At 49.7% G+C, this 25,112-nt stretch overlaps 1 protein-coding gene across 2 annotated transcripts in view; it reads left to right on the top strand.

Annotated features, from left to right (window-relative positions):
- The first annotated feature begins 1,390 nt into the window (after nucleotides 1–1,390).
- The window catches only part of LOC125741846 (homeodomain-interacting protein kinase 2-like), a 47,721-nt gene continuing 23,999 nt past the window's right edge, over nucleotides 1,391–25,112 (top strand). The window contains exons 1-3 of one of the 2 annotated variants that reach the window (XM_049013284.1): nucleotides 1,391–1,529; nucleotides 2,041–2,365; nucleotides 16,568–17,630. In XM_049013284.1, coding sequence (XP_048869241.1) covers nucleotides 2,347–2,365; nucleotides 16,568–17,630 — 1,082 coding nt within the window. In that variant the 5' untranslated portion in view covers nucleotides 1,391–1,529; nucleotides 2,041–2,346. The remainder of the gene's footprint in view (nucleotides 1,530–2,040; nucleotides 2,366–16,567; nucleotides 17,631–25,112) is intronic. The other variant, XM_049013275.1, reaches the window with a different exon arrangement.

The raw sequence follows: 25,112 nt of genomic DNA, 5'->3' as shown, positions 1-25,112 counted from the left end.
GTGTCCTCTGGTTCAAGGGTGCGCTTCTTTGAGATGGACCTCTGTCTGATCCAGCGGCCATGTGCATTCTGGAATATGCAGGGCACCTCACTGCCACTCTGCATTGAATAAGTGATCACAGTGCATGAATGAACATAACAGCTAACTACATCCCCACAATCTATACACACAGCCTTTATTGTCAATGACGAATTTTCAGATTATCCGAAGCATTTTCATTTCATGCCTCAAACCTCTTTCTTGCAGGAATATGCAGCTAATATCAAGGCATGTCAATAAAAGAATACTAATATGTGCCACGGCCAGCCTTCCGTTAATCTTTCTGTTTCATTCCATTCATAAATATAGATTTATTGTTTGCAATAGTATTGGCCATTCAACGTAAGGTCTTGAATGAATGTGAACTTTAATTTGCGCGAGGGCTCTCTTCTCTGACACGTCTGCCAGGGTCCTTTATTTTTGACAAGGAGGCTCTGACTCATCTTTCTATTTCCGTTTTTCCACCTGTTCCTTGTCCGGCTCCTCACGTGCGTCATTCCGTAAAAAAAAAGCCAAAAGGAACAAATCATTTGGGAAGAGAAATCCCGCCAGTGGCTGGACGGCGCTGCCGTTCCCTTCATGCTTTCTGGACTTGATAAAAACCGTCAGGTTTTCTGCGTACTTACATTCTTTTCTGACTCGTTTAATATTAGCCACGAAGCCCTTTAAACACGCATTATGTTGTTCGGTTACTTACCAGTCACGTTCTACACAGAAGGACTGGCATGCTTGCATGTTTTTGGATTTTCTTTTACACGTTATCTATTTCCACATCAGAACATACTGTATATTTTTTCAGGTGCAGTTCAAGCTAAACAAGTTTAGTATTCATGTGTAGCGTCACGGATGGCATTTTGAAAAATCAACTGCAGTTTTTTTTTTCTTTCACTTTGTAATATGGATATAACCAAAGCAAACCACCCAAAAATGCTATAATTCGAAGTACGATTTCTTTCTTAATAAAATGCAACAAAAAATTTTCATTTCACCAGTTTACTGAAATCCATACGCCACAATATAATATACATAAATACATGTCACCTTATACCTATAATCAATTTTGTACGTTCGTTTGAGTCTATCCGCTATTACGTCATGATTAGCGTAAATCACACATTGATAAAGAATTGCAATTTTACGTCATATGCCACAAATTGAAGGAGCAGTGGTCATGCTGGAATATTGTGGTATGGTGTCTCAGTCACTGCGGGAAATTACAAAAATACATCTCAACAGACTGCGATTTAAACGGCGATCAGTCATCTTCATTTTGAGCATTAGTCGTAATTTTTCTTTGACTTTGACAGTAGAATAAATAACGCTATTGGTGAATTCCCGGTTTCTGGTAAATGGCAGATTACTCACATCTGTGAGCGTGTGTAATCCGATTCTCCTCAGGTCATTTTGTGAAAATCCAATGTCGTCATCGGACTATTTCATCCAGTCCAGATAAATCCTTTGTCGAATTATTCATCGAAAGAAATATGAAGGTATACATGCCATAATTTTCAAATGGCCGATTAATTAAATATGTGCTAGGTGTTTTTCAGGCATTTTTCGTTTTAAAATCACTTTTTGTTTTGCGATAGATTATATAGTGCCTCATACGTGGTCTATTTAAAAGATGCATGAATGCATATTTGTTACACCATTTGGAATGTTATATATAAAGCTGCAGATTTAATCAAAATCTATGGATAAAAAAAAATCTATAACCGCAGTTTAATTAATATTGAATTAATGGTTAATTGCTGATCGGCTATTAGGAACTCGTTTCACTCTTAGGTCAAGTGGGTGTTGCGTGTGTATTATACAGCGTCCAAATAATTTCATTGAAATTTTATAAAGTTCGACGAATTGTAGCGGACCCTACATGTATGTGAATTAGTGAACGCCGAAAGACACGGCCGCTCTAATCCAATAGATCTCATCGCGATCGATTCGATCGTCGCTCGACTATTACCAAACTCCCTTCGCTTTTCTCCATTGCAACTTTTGCAGGCACTCCACAGACATGTTGGCTATGAGCTGAAGTAACCCTGCGATTTGGCTCAACTTTTGAGCCAAAAACAATTCCTAATCTGTGGGATTTCGTCTGAAAGAGCCCGATCTGCAGTTTCCCCTGATGACCGGCCACTGAAACTGAACCGTAGATGAAAAGTGGGAGTCTTTCTCTTTCTGATGAATTGGGCTAGTAATGCAGGAGACAGCTATTCTGTCAGGGGCTCAAGATGGCAGATTTTATTGAGTTCTAAACTGAAATCTCGCTTCATTTATTTGCCATGAATAACAGAAGTGCTTGCACCGATGGCCCCTGTATACGAAGGTAAGGACATGAATGCAACATCTCTCTTTTTTACTGGATTTTTTTTGCAGCCGTCGAAGCAGTACTTTGTGGTTTTACCAATGGGAGCAATCTAAGTATCCGACTAAGGGGTCCAGAAGTCCCTTTTTTCATGCATCAACAGTGTGATCCCGCTGTTCCTTAATGAGTTTTCTTTTGCATGTCGTTTCCCCCTCGGTTACGGTTTTCCTTATGTAATGTCTATTGTCCCAAAATCATTTGACTGGATCATTATTCAACCCAGTTAGTATTAGGAGGGAATAGGACTATAAAGCGGTAAACCCGGCTTCGAGTCGTCTTTTTCAGTGTAAACGATCCGTTATACCGTACGCAATATAGACATTTCTGTCGATTTATTATTAAATCCGGTGCCCAATTATCTGTAGCGGCAGAAGCCGAAAAGGAAATATGCACGCTTGTTTAAATTTGCAGTCGCGATAGTCCTATTTTCAGGGTCTTTATTTGTAATCTGTGTTGAGGGATATCTTTGGCGAAATAAAATATCTGATGTTATATTTAGGAATAAAGCTACTGCAACCTTTTTTTTCCAACAGAAATCCACTTTCATGCTCGTTATTTCTGTCGTCGCATTGTGGATCTCGCCAGCTAGAGAATATTACTGAAGTATGTTATATTTTAAATTATCGTAGCATAAAAGGGAGATTGCAAGTGAACTGTGGATTAATGTTTATGGGTGAACAGCGTACAGATTTGCACTTTAAACTGGCGTCCTCGTGCGGCTTGCTGCCAGTTAATGTCCACTTCTGCTACCGGCGCAGAACGGAGGTCTATTATCTGCGTTTTTTTTGTTTCGTTTACTAGATGCCATATATTGCAGCAACAAAAGTTGTTGATTAACTTGGAGGTGGGGGTGCTTTCATTTCTGTCGGCTGCTCTTTTTTTTCGTAACAAAGAAGCTGACTTGGCGAAGTGACCCAGGAATGGTCTTCTATAACAAATGGCATGTTTTTAGGAGTCCTCTTTGAACTGGGGGGGGGGGGGTGGAAACAGTGAGTGCCTACCCGATGCTGACAGCGATGTGTATGAAAGGTTATATTTGCTTGTTGTCCCGTAGGAGGTTATTTACCCTCTATGTTGCTGGAATTGTCTGCATTGTAATGATACAATGTATCTGTTTTATCGGCTTCGCGGGGGCCCTCTGCTGGACGAAGCTGCTAAAGCGCCGGGCACGCAGAGCGTCAAGTTCGGCCACAGAGAGGAACGTACGGGGAAAACTATCAATTACAATGTTTTTATTGCAAATGTTTTCCCCGTCAATAACACAAATAAAAAATATATGGCTCTGAAATACTGTGTATGAGCCTGATACTGATTATTGTTGTTGTTGTTCTTAAAAAAACATTATTATTATTATCATCTGTTCCGCGAGAAATCCCCCCACGGATCACACGGTCACAGGTCACAGAAATGGCTCCTTAACTCTCTTAATCGCTTCCTTGTTCCTCTCGCACTGCTGCTTATAGCTCTGCAGCTAGTCTCGATATTTACCGCCACGGCAGAGGCATGTGCTAATTGCAGAAATGTCTGTAAACACTTGAAAACGACGGTCGGGGTCCAGAACAGAGTTGGACCGCCCCCAACCTCCTAGCCACGTTTTATATCCTTCCGAAATAATATCCATCTAAATAAGCTTTTCCCCCAGAGTTCTCAATCCGGCGCAAATATTAATAAGCCGTCTTCTGTGATTTTTTTATTTTATTTATTTTTTTTGTATTGAAGATGTTTTTTTTGTTTTATTATTGCGGTTTGGCGCAATGCCCCCCTCTGCCCCCCTCCAGGTCTAAGTTTGCTGTGGCAATGCCATTGGTCAGGATGTTTTTTGACGGCCGATAAAAACAACAGCGACCCTGAGTGCACCAGATGTGCTCTGCTGACGGGGTGCCAGGCGCAATGAGGATGTGCTGTAGCGCAAATATTTACAATTTAAGGTCGATTATCTCCTTAGATTTAAAGGGAGCGTGCCAGCGGTGCAGTTAGTCCACACCTGTTATGGTTAAAAAAACGTTTTTACCAGTATTTGCACGCAACTTGGTGCCCAAAGTGCGTTAAAAGAATAAAGGTAAATTTTATACGATGTAGCCTATTTCCAAATAGATGAGACATTCCTTGCTCTCAGTATAAAGGACATGAGAGCACTGCTATGTTTTAACCGAAAAATGATATGCAGAGACATTCATGCCTGTCTACCGAGAGGTGGCCGTGCCGTCATTCACGTCGGCACGTAACAAAAATGTACAAAAAACGCAGGAAATTTCCAGCTGACACCTCGCTGACAGATAATTAGTTGAAATTACATTTTCTGGCTCCTCTTTCCACTGCGGGGAATAGTGATGGGAGTTAATTATTTTTCATGGCTATTAACTGGAGCCGCCATAAAAGTCGGTATCCTGTTGTGTGACATGAAGATGAAGACGTGTACATTTTCTGCCTTTGTCAAAAGCAGCTAGTGAGATGAGATCGCTGTATTTATGAATGATTTTATTTCCCAAGCCTCCTTTTCCATACCCTATTAGGCTATTACCTGTTTATATTTATCTGTGAAATACTTCATTGAAGTTGTACTTTTGAGGTCAGATCCTATGCAAAAGCAAGTGTTGGGTAGGCTTGTAAAATGGGACTTGAACTTAGAATGTTCTGGTTATTATTCTAGTTCCATAATCAATAAATAAAGCCGGTATTCAGTTGAATAGCCTAGATCGCTGAAGAAAAGCACATGCTGGACAGTGATTTTATGCTTTTATTCTGGGTTTCGCTGTGTAATGTTTTTGTCTCCTCCTGCTTGCCGTAGTGTTGAAGCCAGCATCAGGTAGGGGCACAGGTGCTGATCGAGATGAATGGTAGGCCTTTGGCGGCATGTGGAGCTTTGCATCATCAGAGGCTGGGCTTGGCATTAGGCTTTGCGTTATTCTGCATCAGGGATCTGGTCCCTTGACCCCAGCTTACAGCGTGATGGACGGTTTGTCAACCAAGTGAGGTCAGGCCAAGTTGTTGAGTAGCCTTCGTACGCCTTCTGCAGCATCTTTGGCCAGAAAGTGAAATGTGATCCATCTGGTGAGCTTTCTGTGTGGGGGGTCTGGTTCGTGGGATGGCAAACTGGTGAGGCATTTTGTGGTGGGCAGGTTCTCAGGATGGCAAATTGGTGAGCGTTCTGCATGATGGAGAGATTCTCAGGAGACCAAATTAATGGGCTCTCCATTCCTTTGCTTGAAGGATGTTCTTGAGATGGCACTTTAATCGCAACGTCCAGCATCGCCGTATTTCAGCGTATGCAAAGGCAGGTTAGGCTGTGGTTGGTCTATCCACACTACTGTTGTTCCTGTGAAATTATAACATTCCTCACATGATGCTTGGGTTTCTTGTTTTGAAGATTTACAAATGATGATGTTCTAGGCTCTGGATCTGCATAAACATTGATTTAGTTAAAGATAACGTAACCATAGCTATAAATCTTTATTTGTAATGTTTATTGCTTTTACACTGTATTACAAGGTAAGAGGAAGTCAGAAGTATGATGGTGTAGATATCGTGGAAGGGAGGACGGAGTGGGTGTAACAGTACTGAACATGAAGAACAGATTCACAGGTGTTTCAGCTTGAGGAACGACTTTTTTTTTTTGGGGGGGCGGGGTTATGGCGCCTGTCATACAAGGGTGAACAATGCTGTGGTTTGGAACTTCTGTTTTTGGTCTTGATTCAACAACAGACTAATCTTGTGCTTCCTCCATGTATACAGACGCAGACTGACGCAGACGCAGACTGACGCAGACGCAGACTGACGCAGACTGACGCAGACGCAGACTGACGCAGACTGACGCAGACGCAGACTGACGCAGACTGACGCAGACGCAGACTGACGCAGACTGACAGACGCAGACTGACGCAGACGCAGACTGACACAGACTGACAGACGCAGACTGACGCAGACGCAGACTGACGCAGACTGACGCAGACGCAGACTGACGCAGACTGACGCAGACGCAGACTGACGCAGACGCAGACTGACGCAGACGCAGACTGACGCAGACTGACGCAGACTGACGCAGACGCAGACTGACGCAGACTCAGACGCAGATGCAGACTGACGCAGACTCAGACGCAGACGCAGACTCACACACAGAGACACCAGGGTATTTTGAATTGCAGCCCGTCAGACTGAGCGGGTTTAGCCACTTTCACAACAGCCTATGAAGGGGGCAGGAAAAAAATAAATTAACTGGTTGGCTGAAGGGAGCAGTGCGGAGCTGGCAACTCTGTGCTCTCTCTGTAGAAGAATCGAGTCTTATTGTATGATGACATCATGTGATCTGGATGAAATGCTTTTATCTTTCACTTGTGATTTTATACAACCAGGATGTATAATAAAAATGAAACCCAAAGGCAGCCCATCTGTGCTCACAGTCCATGTATTCGTATTTTCATGGGGACTCTCCATTTATTTTTATGGGCCCTTAATATCACCCTTGATAGTGCCCTTTGTAGCACCCTTAATATCACCCTTCATAGTGCCCTTTGTAGCACCCTTAATATCACCCTTGATAGTGCCCTTTGTAGCACCCTTAATATCACCCTTGATAGTGCCCTTTGTAGCACCCTTAATATCACCCTTGATAGTGCCCTTTGTAGCACCCTTAATATCATTCTTCATAGTGCCCTTTGTAGTATGGGGGCGTGATATCACTTCTGGATGTAATTGTGATTATATGACACATACCTAGTAATCACCAGGGCGCATCACTAATCTGTTTACCAAGTTGTGGACATAAGTAAAAATCTATATAGTACCGAAAAGTCAGTGCCTGGAAAAAACATTTCACTCATTGTTTACAGCCTTAATGATTATTATACCTGCGCCGTACAATTCGTAGCGCCCTTCCTAGTGCTCTTCGTAGCGCCCTTCCTAGTGCTCTTCGCAGCGCCCTTCCTAGTGCTCTTCGCAGCGCCCTTCCTAGTGCTCTTCGCAGCGCCCTTCCTAGTGCTCTTCGCAGCGCCCTTCCTAGTGCTCTTCGCAGCGCCCTTCCTAGTGCTCTTCGCAGCGCCCTTCCTAGTGCTCTTCGCAGCGCCCTTCCTAGTGCTCTTCGCAGCGCCCTTCCTAGTGCTCTTCGCAGCGCCCTTCCTAGTGCTCTTCGCAGCGCCCTTCCTAGTGCTCTTCGCAGCGCCCTTCCTAGTGCTCTTCGCAGCGCCCTTCCTAGTGCTCTTCGCAGCGCCCTTCCTAGTGCTCTTCGCAGCGCCCTTCCTAGTGCCCTTCGCAGCGCCCTTCGCAGCGCCCTTCGCAGCGCCCTTCGCAGCGCCCTTCGTAGCTCCCCTCATGTCACCCTTTTCGGAACCTTTGCCGATAAGTGAGCGGTCCCTGCTGTGAAGGGCACCTTTGGCAGCTTGCCAGACATTGCATGACCATCGTTGGCTGTCAGATGCTGTAAGCACCATGTGTTCTCCAAAGCTGAAGCTACATTAGTGCTATAAAGCAGGATATTCATTGAAAACCAGAACCCCAGATAACTTCATCTTAAATCTTAACTAACCCCCTTGGTGATAGAGGAGGTTGAAATGCTTCCATTAATTGAAACAATCTATATTGTAGCTTGTATTCCCTAATCTTTGGACACACCTTGTGACGCAGATATACTCGGTTTTTACAGGACTTCACTTCACTTGGTGTTTTGGTTTAGGGGGCTGTGCCTGTGGCCGGAAGGTCTCTGGTTCAAATCCCAGTAAAGTAATTTTCCTGTTGGGCCCTTCGCCCCCAATAGCACCAGGGACCCCGATTTCTCAATTCTATGTCACTTTGGACAAAAGTCTCTGCTAAATTAATTAAATGTAAATGTGACCCCATCCTGCTGTGCTCCCGGGGCTTTTCTTGGCAGGTTTGTGTTGATCCATCCGAGGTCGCTTGCCGGGTACGGCTGGGAGGGACCTTACGGCACCTCCCTCACAACGTCTCTGTGTGTCAAGGACCGACCTCCTGCTTCTCGGGCAGCTTGTCTTGTCCTTTCCATCGCGCCGCCGCCGCTAACAGGAGGCCGATAGCGTCTGGCTCCCTTGTCTTTCGCAAGCCGGCGGTTTTGTAGTGAATGTGAGTCTTTGTCTCTGTGCCGCCGTTCTGGGGGTTTTCACTCCCGGTTCCTTCAATCTGATTCTGCCAACTGGCTGGGGGTGGGGGGGACCAGCTTCCTTCATCTCCCCGGGAATGCAGACATGAACACTGCTCTTTGTGGAACGTTTCGCCGAGTGCCGTGGCCCTTCTGTGTGCTCTGGTTGGGACCCCTATCGTTCTAATACACGCTTCATAAATCTCCCAGCATCTCAGAAGCTTTTTTTTTTGCCCGATTCTCTCTCTCTGTGCTCGTTCCCCCATGTGGGGTCTGCGGGTTTGCTGGCAGAATGGCATTCTGGGATTGAGCGACCTCAGGGTGCTGTTCTCACTGCGGAGGCAGCGGCATCTTTGTGTGACATTCCTGGCTTTGTGTGCCGTTGTCTGCGGTGTGACGCCATTGTCCATCTCTGTGAGGGCACCTCTCAGGCTTGTTGGGACCACTTGGTTAAACTCTTAGTCCAGCTTCCTAACCCCCCCTGCCCGCCCCCCCCTCCCCGCCCCCCCTCCCTTCCTGACTGTCCTGGATTTAGGAATCCTTGCCTCCACATTGCTAATAACAGAACACTACTCCGGATGACATTCGTAATAAGAGCACAAATTTCTTTAGTTCTGATTCCTGTCACATGACATTGAGGGGGACGGTTCTTACGGACTGGTTATGACATCACTTAATGATGTTGTAGTGTGTTACTGCCCAAGTGACTCAGTGTGAGCTATGGGGAATAGAACCGGGATGAGCTGTTGTGGCTTTACTGCGTGTTCAATGCCTCCCACCGCCCGCTGGGCGCTGTTCACTGCTGGCCCCTCTGTCTGGGACTAATTTAGCTCCTGCCCACTGTCCAGCTCTCTGAATACCTTCCATAGTTACAGTACAACAGCTGGAAGCTGAATGTTCAGAAAAGAAAATGAATAATTAAGTGGAACAGATGACAGTCCCAATCCACAGACGCCTGGCAAGTTCAGGCCGTTCTGTCCAGCCCTCCCCATCACGGGTCCTGTGCTGCGTTCTTGCCGATGAACGTGGGAATGCCCTCCCATGCTTCTGGTTTGGTCCCCAGCTTCTCAGTAACGCTGTTCAACGCCCTGTGAGGTCATGGCTGCTTCCAGGAGCCCAGTATGGGTGTAGCCAGGACTAGGCCAGCTTGAGGGGGGTCCTAGGTGTTCCTCAGGGGGATGCTATAGCTCCAGGTGGCTTTGCCCCCCTTTCTTCTTGGTCTCTCGCTTTTTCCTAGACTGTTTTTCCGACCACCCCACACAGGCGGGTTGGCAAAATGAGCCGTGATTTTTTTAAATTTCTTTTTGCAATTATGGTGGACCTGAATGGGGTCAGCGCAGTGTGTGGTGTGCTGGGCAGGTTGTTAAGGCTGAGAGCAGCCAATGAGAGGGACTGCTGGATCATCTATCCATGGTAGGTTCATTGTCATCAGTCTTAAATGGTGAGAAATCTGTTTCGGGTTCGAGGACAGGCTGGCATGTGCTTTGTATAAACGTCAGACGGTGTTTGAGAGCTCCAGGAGACAAGGCGGATGTTCTCAGCCATGTGTATGCAAACAGTGCTGAATTATTGCTGAAATAAACTGAACGTGTGAAAAATGGAGTATGAGGAATGCAGCATGAACTCCACATGGGCCTTTGCTGGAGTTTGTTTCCAGAGAGAGAAGCTCCATGATGGACTCGGCGTGACCTTTCGATATGAAAGCCTGTCCTTTGGTGCTGAAGGGTTCTTATTTATAGTCTGCTAAATTTGAGGGGGGGGGGTTGCTTGCGTGAGTGAGGAGGGTGGTTTGAGGTTTCTGTGACTGTATGAAATATGCAGTATTGGCGGTATTCCAGTCAGTTCACCCCCCCCAGCTCCGGCTAAAGGTTGCATGCTGTATTTTCACGTTCATGCTGCATGGTCTAAGCTGAGTCCCTTACTGGTTGTAAGTATTCAGGCTGGTTTAATGCGTTTCCAATGAATGTGGTTTCTGTGAAGTACTGGGCCCCCGCAGCATCATGTGGCCCCCACCTGGCCGAGGGGCCATCCCCGTGTTAAATTAGTTGTGGCACCCAGAACCTTCCAGAAAAGTGAGATCTCCCAGTGCTTGGGGCTAATCGCCGACCAGTAGACCAGCGGTTTTCCGGAGCGTGCTAGTGGGAGTGGCAGCTTGAGGTCAGTGCCACCTGTATTCATTATGTGTTCAGTGGTTTCAACATGTCTTTGGGTCTTTTGTTGGGGTACGTCATCCTCATTTTTGACAAGGCAGGTAACTGTGTGTGTGTGTGTGTGTGTGTGTGTGTGTGTGTGCGGGTTCGTGTTTACTACGTTATGGGGACATTTGGTACTTGAGGTTCGGGTCATGCCCATAGGAATGAATAGAGTCCCCACAATGATGTGTGCACGTGCATTGAGTAAGCTATGAGAGGCTCGGCGTGCCTGAGGGGTCTGAGGGGGGTGAGGTCACTTATCTGCAAACACACTCACTCCCTCGCCTTAACATGAGGTTGCCGCCTTCACAATCTCTCCTGACATAGACGCCAAAAAACCGCGATCGGCCTGGGTACGATGTCCCCATTTTTTGACTGCCCCTCTTATTTGATCACAAGGGACCCAAATACCCTGAGGGCCCAACTGGGGGGTGGGGGTTATTAAACAAATTACATTAGCGACATAGAATGTTGTCTCAGTTAACATAATTGTGTATTAAATTGCACACACATCCATAAAGTCTCTCCTGGGATCTGTGGATCAGGCTCTTAATTTGCTGTTTCTCCTCCAAGCCTTATAAGTCACCCCTCTGTAAAGCCCAGCGCTTTAAAGTTTTTGTTATTAGTGGTTGCTAATTAAAATGTATACATACCAAGGTGCCTTGCAGAGTGGTCGCGTCGCATATAATTCCTGTTTCTCTACCTTGTCGGTGCAGATGTTTGGAATCGCTTGGGTCTCTGCATCCTCTGCTCGACGGCCGCTGTGTTGATCAGAGGGCGGCCGCGGGTTTTGCCGGAAGAGCATCTGCGGTAGCTCGATGTGATGGAGCACCTCTCGGTCGCGTGTGTGGAGCGGTACCACGTTGACGGGGAGACTCTCACACGTGATGTCTGCTTCTACTGGGGACGGGGAAAGCATCAGAGCGGGGTGCTAAAAGTCAGCAGTCTGAAACGAGACTTGCAAATGTCGGACTATTGGGTGAAAATGGCCCCCGTCATGTTCACTTTGTCATTGCTGGTTCATTTATTTATTTATTTTTTGGACCCAGCAGACCCCGTAGCGGAGCCTGACATTCGTAGCCTGTACTCCCGTTTGTTGTGGAAAGCTCCGGAAGTCCGTCTTTGTTGGCCATTTTGATGTCGTCCTCTATGACTCCCCCTTTCAAGATGTGATCCCACTGAAGCCGTCTGGTGTGGAGATGAGGTGGTAACAGCTCACAGGGATGTTTGGGTCTGCATTCGGTGTGCTTGTCACCCTCGTTCATTTGGGAGGAGGCCGAACCAGGCCGAGCACACCCCGCCTACGCAGGGCATTGGCTAATCTGGCGCTCAGGGTCGATAAACTACCATCGGTGCGAATTGGACCACCTGCATAATGGTTTTTATATACTGTTACAGCAGATATAAGGTCCTCACTGTTTTTTTATGGGTGGGGGAAGTTCTGGGAATGTTTACTTGGGAATAGTATAATTGGAAGTGTTGCAGTAAAGGCCTTAGTCAGGCACAGCAGCGGCTATGTTTGCCAGTTCCTGCAGGTGCTGAATGGCATCATTCTCATCATTCTCACGTTTGCTGGTCTGAACAGTTTCAACTTATTTATGACATTTTAACTGTTTTATTTGTTCAATCTGTTTCAGTGTTCATTTGTTCACCATGAATATAGTCCAGGTTGCTGGCATGGCGTGAAATGTTAACGTAACGATTTGCTGGTCTGTACTGTTTATTCTTCATGGCTTTGAATATTGCAGTATGTTCACCAGTGGAAATGTGTTCAAATGTTGCTTCATACTGAATTCCTCGCAGAATGAAATATAAATGGCCTAGGGGCACTCTACCAATGGGTAGGTTGTCTATGGTGCAGCTGTATCAATAATCAGGCATCTATGGTGCTGTTCAACCAAAGGTCGGGTGCCTGCGGGGCCACTCAACTGCTCTACCAAAGGTCGGGCGCCTGCGGGGCCGCTCTACTGCTCTACCAAAGGTCGGGTGCCTGCGGGGCCGCTCTACTGCTCTACCAATGGTCGAGCGCCAGCGGGGCCGCTCTACTGCTCTACCAATGGTCGAGCGCCAGCGGGGCCACGCTACTGCTCTACCAATGGTCGGGTGCCAGCGGGGCCGCTCTGCCAATGGTCGGGTGCCAGCGGGGCCGCTCTACTGCTCTACCAAAGGTCGGGTGCCTGCGGGGCCGCTCTACTGCTCTACCAATGGTCGAGCGCCAGTGGGGCCGCTCTACTGCTCTACCAATGGTCGGGTGCCAGCGGGGCCGCTCTACTGCTCTACCAATGGTCGGGTGCCAGCGGGGCCGCTCTGCCAATGGTCGGGTGCCAGCGGGGCCGCTCTACTGCTCTACCAAAGGTCGGTCGCCAGTGGGGCCACTTTACTTAATACTCTAGCAGTATAATGCTGGAGTTAGAAAAAGTGCCAGAGGAAGTTGGTGATATGTGGTTTGTGACTAAACTGGATATAAGAAATGAAATGAGATGGATAGTCAGTGGCTGACCGAGGCTGACTCACCTGAGTTGCTGTGTGCACCCGTGCATCCACCTCAGTATTCAGTCAAAGGAACAGGAACAGCTGACAATGCAGGGGAGATGTGGCAACTTAAATGTTACAGTAAGCCGTTGGGTGATGTATGTCCGGCTATGTGCTGTCCATTCAGCTTCTGTACTCTTTGATGGAGACGAGTTTGTCAGGAGCCCATCTGAGCGAGTGACAGAGTGTCTCCGGGACCGGCTGCTCATAATAACTGCATTTTGTCTGCCTAAATGCTTCAGTCTGCCAAACTTGACTCTCCTGCTGTTTCTGGTGCCGTTGCTGGCGTCGCTGCATTCGTATTGCAGAAAAAAAGATCTGTTTCTGGCATGATGGTTTAAGAAAGCTCCAAATGAGCAGTTTGTTTTGTAGCATCTCAGACTGAGAAGGGTTAGGCAGAGGCGAGCGGCTCCTGTAGGGAACTGTAAACGCTCACGGATTCTGCACTGATCCTGTTTCAGTGGCGATCAGATTGGCTTGCAGCCTCTGCTGTTGGTTTCTATCCTAAATTTGTTGGTTTCTCCAGGTTTAGAGGCTTTGCGTGTTTGTGTGAGCTCGGGATCTGACTGGCACTAGTACTCTAACAGGGGTGGCACACATGGTTTCAACTTGCGAATGAGCGTGGTAGTGATGTTTGAGAAAGAGTCAGTTCCATCTGCTTGAGTAAGCATGGCCCGTCTTGAGGTCATTGGGCAGGTGCCCAGGTCAGTGGTGGGGGTGCGAGGTGTAGGTGTGGTCATTTTGATTTTTCCTTGCAGCAGTGTCTTAGATGGGACATTAACTCCTCCCCAATCCCATCTGTAAGGGCTGCCATTAAGTGACGCATGCAGTGCGGTGCTGCTAATAGTGTGATGGACGTTCCTCATTATTCCATCGAAACATTTAGGTGAACCTAGATGTAGACTGCTTGTATGCGAAGGCGGTGGGTTACGGAAGTGAACCAGTGTGCAAGTGTTGGGGGCGTGGGGGGGGGGGGTGGAGAGGAATACCAAAAAGCAGGGGCTTGAAATAGGCTTAGTTACACTGCAGAGACTTACAGGCAGGGAACTGGCCCAGCAGCCTCAAGGCTAATAGCCGATGACTGTGAAGGCCGGCACCAGTACCAAAGCCTTGGAAAGGACAGGAACACTTGATGTGGTACGAAGCCTGTTAAGTTGTGCATATGGAGTGCCAGGATCCAGGAGAGGCAGGCGTGGGGCTGAGGCAGGTGGGCAGCTGAGGCAGGTGGGCAGGGCAGCCTTGTGGGTCACCTAAGCACCTGCCTGCTCTGAGTGTGATTGAAATAAAGAATGTGTCGTCTTCGTGATGCCCTGTAGTCGAAAGACCACTGACTAATGCTAAATCCCGTTAGCCCCACAACATGCACTGTTCAGCATGCATTTTCATTGAACCCAGCTGCAGAGAGATGACTGCAAGGGTCCGCTGTCTACTGCCGCCCCCCCCCCCCCCCCCCATCGCATTCTTTGATACCCTTCAATGCTTATCTACCAGATCCTGTTCTCTTAAACGTAGCAAACTGGTAGTCGTCTCCAATCTCGAAGTGCGGCTCAGCCTCTCAAAGCATTATTCCCCGATGACTTCAACTTTTCTTTGTAGAAGAAATGTGTGTTTTGACGAGAGGGAAGCGGATACTTGTTAGTATGGTACTCGGGGGCACGGTGAAACCGGGTAAATGTGGGTTTTTTTCCCCTGGCTCTCCTCAAGTCCTACGTGTAATTTTGCTCGTGCAGTAATAATTACTTCAGTTGCAAATGGTGTATTCAGGGGCTATTTTTGGTTCCCTATTTTCTTCTCTGCTTTCCCTTCCCAGGGAGCCAAATCGGTTTTGTTTTGCCTTCCTGTTTGTTTGCTGCTCATTCTCTCTGTATCCAAAATGGAAAATTTTGTCCACTTCTGCTATTTAGATGTGCCGGCTAAGATCACTTCCCTCGGAGTGCGTCAGCCAGCACCCCCAGCCTCTGTCCCTACTTTTGTTTTTTGTTTGTTCTTGTTTTTAAAGAACTCTCCTACTAAGCCATGTTTGTCTAGTCAGTGCCAACTGCGCTCTCATGTTCCCTGACTTGCATGTCTCTCTCTCCGTCGTGGACGAATGGCGTGTGACACGTGTCATCAACCAGTATGACCTGTGATTGTATAACAGGATGAAAATGAAAACGACCCTGATGTCCCTCGTATGCAGAACGTGAAGGCTTTCAGGTTAAGGTGATGATATACATGGAGTTTTTGAGCAATGTTATTGGGCAATTTCCAGCCAGCTGAAACAAAGGGCAACACATCTGGATCTGGATGTTTGCCAAAAGTTGCCCACTTCTAATCAAATCTTTCAAATAGAAATTTGTTGCCCAGTATCAATGGGAAAGTGCCCAAGCAACACTGGTTAGCAACATTGTGCTAAAAATTGCCCTGTGTATCGTCACCCTAAGACAGTGTGAAGCCTTTATCTGTGACTTTCCTTCTGAAGCGCCCCCACCCCCGGCCTCCCGCCACACAGCAACTTCCCTCTTTAGCTATAAAGAGCAGTCACTGACATCTCACCTTCAGCTGAAACTCGGGGCTGTGATGTGACCTTGTGTAACGTGTCAACTTGTGTGCCATGTTGTTCTGTGCCGTGTCGTTCCGTGCCGTGCTGTGTTGTTCCGTGCCGTGCCGTGTCGTTCCGTGCCGTGTCGTTCCGTGCCGTGCTGTGTCGTTCCGTGCTGTCGTTCCGTGCCGTGTCATTCCGTGTCGTGCCGTGTCGTTCCGTGCTGTCGTTCCGTGCCGTGTCGTTCCGTGCCGTGCTGTGTCGTTCCGTGCTGTCGTTCCGTGCCGTGTCATTCCGTGTCGTTCCGTGCTGTCGTTCCGTGCCGTGTCGTTCCGTGCCGTGCTGTGTCGTTCCGTGCTGTCGTTCCGTGCCGTGTCATTCCGTGTCGTGCCGTGTCGTTCCGTGCCGTGTCGTTCCGTGCCGTGCTGTGCCGTTCCGTGTCGTTCCATGCTGTGCCGTGTCGTTCCGTGCCGTGTCCTTTGTGGCTGCAGGTTTCACAGGTGTAAGTGCTGCCTGCGCGTAGTAAATATGCAGCTAAAGCTGAAAGTCAGTCAACAGAATCACGCTGCACACTAGAGCTGCAGAACTGGGCAGCACCTGGAAACACAGGGATTCAAACAGAGCAGCCAGCACTAATCTGTCCAAGGCCGCTGCTGTTGTACCTTTGAATAATGGGATTGTCTTTGTGTGGACGTGCCCTGCTGCTCATTTTTAACTGATGATTCGAATTAAGCCTTGCTGTGAATTTGGGTTCTTTGTCCTTCCAGTCTGCCAGTTCCCATCTCACATTTCTTCTTCTCTGTTTGTCTCTCCCCCCCCCCCCACCACCAAAGGAATGGCCTCCCAAGTGCAGGTCTTCTCCCCCCCCGCCACTTTCCAGTCGAGTGCCTTCTTTAGTGTGAAGAAGCTGAAGGTGGAGCGGGCAGCCTGGGACATGACCGGTTACGGTGCGCATGGCAAAGCGTACGGCCAGAGTGGCAAGAGCGCGCCGGCTCCCCAGGTGGGCGTCGCCGGCCCCGCCCTGACCTACGAGCAGGCACTCGTCTTCCCAGCCAGCACGGGGCACGTGGTGGTGGCCTCAGCCAGCAGCACCTCGGGCAGCGCCGGGCAGATCCACAACCTGATCCGCCGAAGCACTGTCAGCCTTTTGGACACGTACCAGCGATGCGGGCTAAAGCGCAAGAGTGAGGAGTTGGACAGCGGCAACAACGGCAGCGTGCAGATTGTGGAGGAGCATCCAGCCATGATCCCGGCGGCAGCCGGAAATGCGGCGACCGCCATCGCCGCCACCACCGCCTCCGCCGCCGCCTCGAAGAACAGCGGCGCCAACAGCGAGGGCGACTACCAGCTGGTGCAGCATGAGGTGCTCTGCTCCATGACCAACACCTACGAGGTACTGGAGTTCCTGGGCCGCGGCACCTTCGGCCAAGTGGTCAAGTGCTGGAAGCGTGGCACCAGCGAGATCGTGGCCATCAAGATCCTAAAGAACCACCCTTCATACGCGCGCCAGGGCCAGATCGAGGTCAGCATCCTGGCGCGCCTCAGTACCGAGAGCGCTGACGACTTCAACTTTGTGCGCGCCTACGAGTGCTTCCAGCACAAGAGCCACACGTGCCTGGTGTTTGAGATGCTGGAGCAGAACCTCTACGACTTCCTCAAGCAGAACAAGTTCAGTCCCCTGCCCCTGAAGTACATCCGCCCCGTGCTACAGCAGGTGGGTACGGCCCTCATGAAGCTCAAGAGCCTGGGCCTCATCCACGCAGACCTTAAGCCTGAGAACATCATGTTGGTGGACCCCACGCGGCAGCCCTACCGGGTCAAGGTCATCGACTTTGGCTCCGCCAGTCACATCTCCAAGGCCGTGTGCTCCACCTACCTGCAGTCGCGGTATTACAGGTATGAAGCTCTTCACTACTAGACTCTCCAGTTTATCACAGATTTAGCACCTCGGTTTTCTATTTTCTCCTGTATTCTGTTCCCCAGTTCCTTCCCGGCCTGGGCACCTGGACGGTCGTCCTGGTAACCCTAGCAGGCCCTACACCCAAACACCCTCAACCCCAACTTCAGTTTTCCTCTCTTGTCTCTCTTGCAGTCAGTACTTTTTTTTTGGTTCTCTATCGAGGACAGACGGTAAACACCTGCATCCCCAGCTCTTTCCTGGGGGACCGACAGACTCGGCCCCCGCATGCCTGGCAGATCCGTGCCCAGTAACTGCATCCATATTGTGCCATGAAAGGCTGGTGTGCGGCCAGCTGGTGGCTGTGCTGGGTGGTGACTCACACTGGCGTGGTTTAAATTACACTTTCCGTGTGTATAAATATGTCCACCGTCACGCTTCTCTGCACTGAGCCATTTCTCCGTACGGTGCCTTTGTTTACTGCTCAGACTCCCTCCGGTCTAATTTTGTGCTCCTGCTCTGTCTGTGCTGAGGGACGGGATTTGGATGAGTCCAGACTCCCTGTTTTGCAGACTCTCCTCCATTCTGCCTCCGACTGGGTCTACTGTCTCATTTCCGAGCGTAGAATCTCACCGGTGTGGTTTGGGCTGCCCTGAAGGACCTGCGGTTTCTGTTTTGGGTCCAGCAGTGGTGTTTGTGTGCTGTGTAAGGCTGTGGATCCACCCGGGCAGGAAGCCTGTGGCGGAAAATGAACCGGGGGGGGGGGGGTCAGCTCTGACTCGTCTGTGCCTCATCCTCCCCTGGTTCCAGATTAAAGCGCCGCCTGGGGAGGGTGAGTGCTCTGTTTAAATCCTCTTTGTTCGGTGACTGTAGAGGTCATGGGGGTTTATTTGGGAGGGAGATAATTTAATAGAAAAGCCGACGGTTTGATGGTTAAGGTGGAGAGTCCAGTCCCTGCAGTGGTATCGCTGTTGTATTGTACAGTGGTGGAAGCCATTCACATGGATTCTGCTAAGTAAGCACTACTTCGGAAATGTGGCTGTGTGGGGGGGGGAAGCGGGCCGGCTTACCGGCTCCCTCCTCCTCGGGATGTTCGGACCTCTCCCAGCTTCTCTCCAGACTCTGGGAAGGACCCGTGTCCTTAGTTAGCTCCTTTCCTGGATCGGCGCCGGCTTAATTCCGGGACGAAAGTGAAAGCAAACTTTCTGAGTGGGGGCTGGGGTGGGTTGGGCTCCAGTCAGAGTGTGGAGGGGAGGGCAGCCAAGGCTGGCATGCGCCCCTGGGCAGTGCCACATCAAGCAGCCGTCTAACAATCGGTCTTTGCTTCCTCTTTGCTGCTCTGTCCATCTGTTTCGGTCCACATTGTCATTCGGAACCTGATTGTCCTTAAAGGGGTCAGGCTCTTGAACCCCGGGGTCACTCAGGAAGTGGAGTTGCGGGCGGCCCTTTAAATGGTAAGGCGAGGTGCTTGCATCAGCTGATGCGATACGTCCCTGTCAACTTTAGGCCCCATGTTAATTTTAGGCTCCCCTATTGGTCTGGTCCTCTCTATCCAGGTTACATCACCCACCCCACAGAACCTAGTGACATAAGAAGTAAGCCACTTTCCTCGCTGCGTGCCAGATAGAGATTACCGCCGAGGCCCAGTCCGGCTCTGTGCCGTTTGATCCCGGGCTGTCAGGTTAACCCGCGGCTGCCGGGAGGCCGGCGTGAAGATTCGGGGCCTTCGGAGGAGGTTTTGGTTTTCGTGGGACAGCTCACTTCCTGTGGTCACATGATAGGCCTAAAAATGGAGAGGGCTCTTGAGTCTGCTTCTTCCAGTGATGTGACCAATGTCTCATACTACTGGTGAGTCACAGCCACCCCCCCCCATCTGGAGGGGGAGTCACAGCCCCCCCGCCCCACCCCCCCATCTGGAGGGGGAGTCACAGCCCCCCCGCCCCACCCCCCCATCTGGAGGGGGAGTCACAGCCCCTTCGCCACCCCCATCTGGAGGGTGAGTCACAGCCCCACCCCCCACCCAGATGGTGAGTCACAGCCCCCTCCCCACCCCCATCTGGCAGGTAATTCACAGCCCCACCCCCCATCCAGATGGTGAGTCACAGCCCCCTTCCCACCCCCATCTGGAGGGTGAGTCAACCCCCCCCCCCAGTTTGGAGAGTCACAGCAGCAGCATAGGTGATGGATAGGGGTGGGGGGGTAGTAATAGTGTATTTAGGGGTGTGAAAGTCAAACTGTGTTTTGGCTGAAAGCCCACCTTGGTCTGCGAGGATCCATGGAAGCCATAGATGATGGAGCAGGTGGGAGGGTGCTGGGCTTTGTCAGACTTCACAGTTATGGGGGCTTTTATCTGCACTAAGCCTCAGGGGTTGCTCTGTGTGTGTGTGTGTGTGTGTGTGTGTGTGTGTGTGTGTGTGTGTGTGTGTGTGTGTGTGTGTGTGTGTGTGTGTGTGTGTGTGTGTGTGTGTGTGTGTGTCTGTGTGTGTGTGTCCTCAATGTCATAAACGTCCTGTCACTTCTTAACGGGCACCACCCCCCCCCCCCCCCCCCCCCCGCTTTACCCGAGACCCCAGCCGTTACCACTGTCCCTCTCTGTCGGTCCGGGTCCTGAGCCGCCATATCCGCACAAGCAGGCTGCTGCCCCTTTAAATCTCTCAGGAACTCTGGGAGTCGTTACGGTGCCTATTAATCGGTGAGGTTGCCGTTGGTTACCGGCCTGATTAACTTCTCCTAATGTGGCTCCCGTGGTAACGTACGCCGCTTGGCCAGGACCCCGATCCTGTGAGTGGAATTTCAATTGGGGGGGGGGACAGCGCCCCCGTGTGCTATCGCTAAGTGTCCAGCCGCTCATGCTTTTACCTTTTTGATCATATTAGAGCATTAAAAATTGTCGCAGGGCCTAAAAAATACAAAAGCAAACAACTTGATTTGGGTTCTCTTAAACGACTTTAATTAAATCCTAATGACTGAGCTGTCATCACTCCAAGTGCCTGTATAACGTGCTCATGTTTGGTCTTAATTATTTAATAAAAATCTAGAATAGGGAATTGTGTCTTTCGTTCGGAAATGCGGAAGTGTGCATTTTGCCGGCATTGCTTGCTGGTGATCCTCGCATGCCCCTGGAGGTGCATCCGGGCTCCCGTGCAGTTCAGCTTGGGTGTCTGCAAGTTCGCTGCCTCATTAACACCCTTCCAAACACAGAATTCTGGCCAGTCCCATGTCGTCGGGGGTGGCCGGGCGCGGGACGCTAGCCGGGATCATATCCGTGGTTACGGAGCGGCCCTATTCCTGACAGCCTGGACTAATTCCCACCCGTAGCAGTTCAGCAATTTATGAGCTCGGCTGCTTCCCGTGGCTTGGCCCCCTGTCCCTCCTGCCCCCCCATCCAGAGCTACCCTTGCTTCAGTCTTTTTCCACACCATATGAAAGAGACAATGTACTGTAGGTACTGTGCTGGTACCTACCTGTGTGTATCACACCACAGCATGCAGCAAGCCACCCTGTGCCCATCTGTCTGTCTGCATGTCTGTCTGTCTGCATGTCTGTCTGTCTGCATGTCTCTGTCTGTCTGCATGTCTGTCTGTCTGTATGCATTTACACCGTTTCTCCATTTCTGTGCTTTAGTCTCTTTGCATTTTCTCTCACAAGCAGAATCAGTGCAGCGAGACCCAGCGGGACATTCACCTATGTTTCTTCAATCTTGCTTCTCTGGGCAGCTGCAGATGGTCCAATCCCGACCTCGCCTGAGCTCCCTTCTGTCGGATCGCTCGCTCGCTCGCTCACATGCTGCACATCGTTCACTTTTAGGAGTGAAAAAAGAAAAAAGGAAATTCTGCCCCAAGGCTGTAATCTCCAAATGCACTGCTGTCAAAGCTGATGCATTATTAAAAATGACTAATAGCTGTACAAAGCCGCCGTGTATCACAGCGGATCACATTGCAGCTCTTTTTGACATGGGGTGTAATTTGTTTGGGGAAAATAATTGTTTGTGTGCTGGGTTTTCGTTAAGTTATGGGGGTTAGGGTCCCCATCACTATAGACCCTCAATTAGTCCATACAGCGATGATGTTGTGCAGTGGGGATTGTTGATGCAGGGCGGGTTACCCTGTTCTTACCAACCCATGCTAGACTGTTAACACTCAGAAAGGAGCGTGCTGTCGTTTTGCGCGATGTCTCTTAAATAACGAGTGTGATGCTTTTGAAGGAAATGCAGTGTGATGTGTAACAAGCAAGCGAGGTGACTGAGGCTGCCCCAGAATAGCTTGCAAAGCTTTTCACGGTGTGTGTGTGGGTAAATGTGAACGCGGTGAGCCGACCTGTGCCCGTGGGGTGGTGTGTGTTTACGGAGGCAGAGTCTGAGGATGGTGTGTTAGAAGGCCGCCGTCGACACCCACGCAAGCCCCAGCCCGGCGCTTAGCAGAGGGGGAGGGAGCCTGGGAAACCACAGAGAAAAACAGCAGGGTACACGGAGACGTAGGCGGCCGACGGTCTCCAGGAAGTTGCTGCCTGCCTGCTTCTGCCTTTACAGGCGTGCGTGTGCATGTGCGGGTCTCTGCTCGTCCTCTGCAGCCCCACGCAGATGCCAGGCCCTGCTGCTGTCCTTCCTCACGGCTGTCTGAGCCGGTGTGCGCCAGTCATGTGACCAGGCGGTTATCATTAGCATCAGTTAGCGGTGCGGCTCTACGTACTCCACTCTTCACGCCTTTAATAAAGCGCTTGGCACGTTCGCTGTGTGATATAAATACCTTACTGTTTATGTGTTCACATACTGTTGGGTGTAGGGTGTATAGACACAGGTGCTCCTGTGTCTCGCCCTCCCAGGACAGTCTGCCTTCCCCCAGTCACATATTATGCTAGATCGGGGGTTTACTGGAAAATGGCAACCAGTTTTGTCAGATGCCTTTTCCATTCTTGCCCTCTATAGAGATTGGCTCCAGGTAGATCACAGCCCAAGCCACCCATAGTATGGTTTGTGAATCTACACAGCGGACATGCCCAGAATGCTATGCTTCAGTGACATCCGAGCTCCCCCCTGTTTGACTTGTAGAGGTGGGGGCACCTGTTGGGACCTTGTGGTGGCGCGCAGCCTGCCTTTGTCAAACCTGCTGATTTCCCTTTGTATGCAAATGAGCCATACAGGCAGAATAAGTCCAGGCCCATTTGCATGGTCTAATGCGACAGTACTGAGCCCCAAGGCATTACGAGTTGATCACTGAGCAGCCGATGGATCAGTTTTTTTTTCCTTGTCCTTTTCACGGCTACCAGGGTGCTGGCTATGCTTGTCCTAATACAGTAGCTGTTGTTCTGCCCCAGTTTCGCCATGTGTTGTTGGGTCACTGCCCACACTCATTACCTTCTACCATGGCAAAAGCACACAGGGGTACGCTGTTTGCATCTGTCCTGCACCCCTCCAAGTGTGCGAGTCTCCACTGAACTTCGGGCAGACTGTAACAGAGGAGAGCAGGGGAGGGGGCACCAACTGTCCGCTGGTGTCTCCACAGCGATGTGCGTCCCTCTGGGACGAGATCTGCCCTTTCGTGAATGAACAGCATGTATAACAGCATTAGTGGTGGGTTCACCGGTACCCCATCTGAGGGGTGCTGTGTTTGTCACAGAGGGTTCAGTCTGACCTTTAACCCTCTGGGGTCTAAGGGTAGGGAACACACTTTCACTCACTGGGGCATGGTCACACATTTCATTGAGTATCATAATTTATTTGCCTTGAATTAAGGTTATTTCTTATATATTTGTTTTGGCATTAAACTCTTCTTAATCTTAGTGTACTTTGTAAATATGTCAAGTTTGTAATTTGACATCAAACACTTGCAGAAACATTATAAAAGTACATAGTAAGCAATGGTGGCAGTTTGTTTTGATCCCAGATATCTGATCACCAAAGTCTTGGCTACATGAAGATGGATAAATGGTGTAGTTACAACATTCAGTTGGATAAATAAATAAGAAAAACCAAACTCACGTTACTATTTCTGGCTCCTTACATTGAATATGTAGCAGCTTTCATGAGCCAATCACACCTGGGCACACCCCCCCTTTTATGGTGCTGATGGGGATGTATCTGGATCGTGTTTCACCGCTGCGTTGTTCATCAAATCACCATGCGAATGCGGTTTGAATACGCGCTAATGCGGCTTTTTAGAATGCGAATAGCGATCTTCAGGTGAGGGTGGCGCTACACGCCCCCGATGCAGGTAAAGCAAAGTAAGGTGATATGCTTTACTTTTTTGCTGATCTAACCTAATTTTAAAAAGTTTAATACTTCCGACAATGGACGTTTTGAAAAGAAGACAGATTACGGATTTAGTCAGTGTTTTTCATGATTCTACATTAAGATTTCAGCCAGTTATGAACTGAAATACATGAGAATGATACACAGCATCGCCGACGATGCCGTTGACTCTAGAGGGTTAAGTTCCGGGGGCAGCGGGTACCCTGTGTGGTGTGTTTAGGGGTTCTGACTGTGATTTGGGCCAGCTTCTCATATACGGGGAGCCATACAGCCTAAACGCACAGTCTGGGGCGCTTAATTCCACCTGGATTTGTTTGGTGATGAAAAAGACCTCAGATGTTCTGTGACCTCGAAGTCTAAGGGGCAGATCTATAGCCTGGTGACGCTTCTGTAATGTGTCTGTCATGGTCGTTTCCTCCTGCCTGGGCTGGTGTGGCTGTTGTGATACCTCACAACGCTTTAAGTCCCTGTGTTCCTGTGCCAGGTTTGTCTGATGGGGGAGTGGGGGGGGGGGGGGTGAGCCGTCTGCTTCTGTTTCCCCTCCCCCACGCTTGAGATTGCCTTCGTTGGCAGGGTGCACACCCAGCCCTGATAAACGCTCAGATGTACCCTGAGATTTGCACGCACACGGGGCTGTCGAGGGCATCTGGAATGACGATCTCTGGCTGGCTCGGGGGGGGGGGGGGGGGGGGGTCCAGGCCTTCATCCACCTCCAGCTGCTGGGTCAGTATCCCATCCCCCAGTCCCACGAGGGCAGATCAAGGGCATCTTAACCCCCCCCCCCCCCATTTTGACATGCTTCTGTTGTGGCTCAGTAAAATAAGACCTGATTGCATTAACCTTTCCAAACCCGGCCACTGGGGGGTGCCCTCTACTTCCTGAGGGCGCACACTGCTCCTGTTGTCTGTTTTTCACATTTTTGCCCTGCGTTGTGTAGCACTGTCACACGTGGATCGGAAGTGAAGGGGAACGGGCTGGGGCAAAGGTCTGGGATCAGGGCTGAGTGCTCGGTTTGTGGGTGTAGTGGTCGTGCCCCCCGGTACTCCTGTTTGGCTCTGGTGTTGGATGTCTGTGCAAGCTGGCGTGTGTTTGCGTGTGCCATGCCCCCGGGGGGCACCTCCCTTACTGCTGCCCAATTTCCTGCAATTGTTGTCATCTGCAAATGGCAGATCTGGGGCCTGTATCACGAAGCAACAGTTATTGGTTAGCTGGACAATTTGTCAGATTTTAGGTA

This window comes from Brienomyrus brachyistius, chromosome 1, assembly GCF_023856365.1.
Source record: "Brienomyrus brachyistius isolate T26 chromosome 1, BBRACH_0.4, whole genome shotgun sequence".
Lineage (NCBI taxonomy): Eukaryota > Metazoa > Chordata > Actinopteri > Osteoglossiformes > Mormyridae > Brienomyrus > Brienomyrus brachyistius.
Note: the sequence above shows the minus strand (reverse complement) of the source record. Positions and strands in the feature narration are given on the sequence as shown.